This window comes from Halichoeres trimaculatus, unplaced genomic scaffold, assembly GCF_033239565.1.
Source record: "Halichoeres trimaculatus isolate MK-OKI-2021-1 unplaced genomic scaffold, fHalTri1.1 fHalTri1_scaffold_19, whole genome shotgun sequence".
Taxonomy (NCBI): domain Eukaryota; kingdom Metazoa; phylum Chordata; class Actinopteri; order Labriformes; family Labridae; genus Halichoeres; species Halichoeres trimaculatus.
The window spans coordinates 27,658,292-27,658,891 of record NW_027437197.1 but is presented as its reverse complement, the minus strand read 5'-3'; the positions used below and the strand labels follow the sequence as shown (position 1 = coordinate 27,658,891).

Sequence of the window (600 nt, the reverse complement as noted above, 5' to 3'; positions counted from 1 at the left end):
CTACAGCACTCTGACCTCCCGTGAGCCCGGCTGAAGGATTTGACCTGTCACTATGAGTCTGATAGCTCTCCTGAACCAGGGGTAGAGAAAAGCATAGATGAGTGGATTGAGACAGGAGTTACAGTACAGTAGAAGACTCATCAGGACCTCCACGTAAGAGCCAATCATGATGTGATGACCTGACAGGGAGACGCAGTAATACGGAGAATAACACACCACGAACACACAGACCAGGACCCCCAGAGTCCCAGCTGCTTTCAGCTCAGACTTTTTCACCTTCAAAGGTCTGGAACGCCCAAGTGAGACGGTAGCAATGTGCAGCTTCATGGACCGGGCCTGAGACATAGCCACCACAAACACTCTGAGATACAGAACAATGATGATAGAAATGGGAATTATGAAACTAGAAACCAGATCAACTGTTCCTGGTATGACCACAAAGCATTCCCCTTTACAGGAGACAAACCTCCCCAAATCCACCAGGTTCTCATAGAGCAGGGTGATGCTGTAGAGAGCAGCACAGAGCCAGCACAGAGAGACACACACTGAAGCCAGCCTGAGCGTCACCCTCCTCGGGTAATGCAGAGGGTCACAGATGGC

At 50.5% G+C, this 600-nt stretch overlaps 1 protein-coding gene across 1 annotated transcript in view; it reads right to left on the bottom strand.

The window, feature by feature from the left end:
• LOC141808559 (trace amine-associated receptor 7f-like) overlaps positions 1–600 on the bottom strand; it is a 1,149-nt gene continuing 549 nt past the window's right edge. Inside the window, exon 2 of the mRNA XM_074695220.1 lies at positions 1–600. This exon is cut by the window's right edge and continues 207 nt beyond it. Within this exon, the coding sequence (XP_074551321.1) occupies positions 1–600 (600 nt within the window).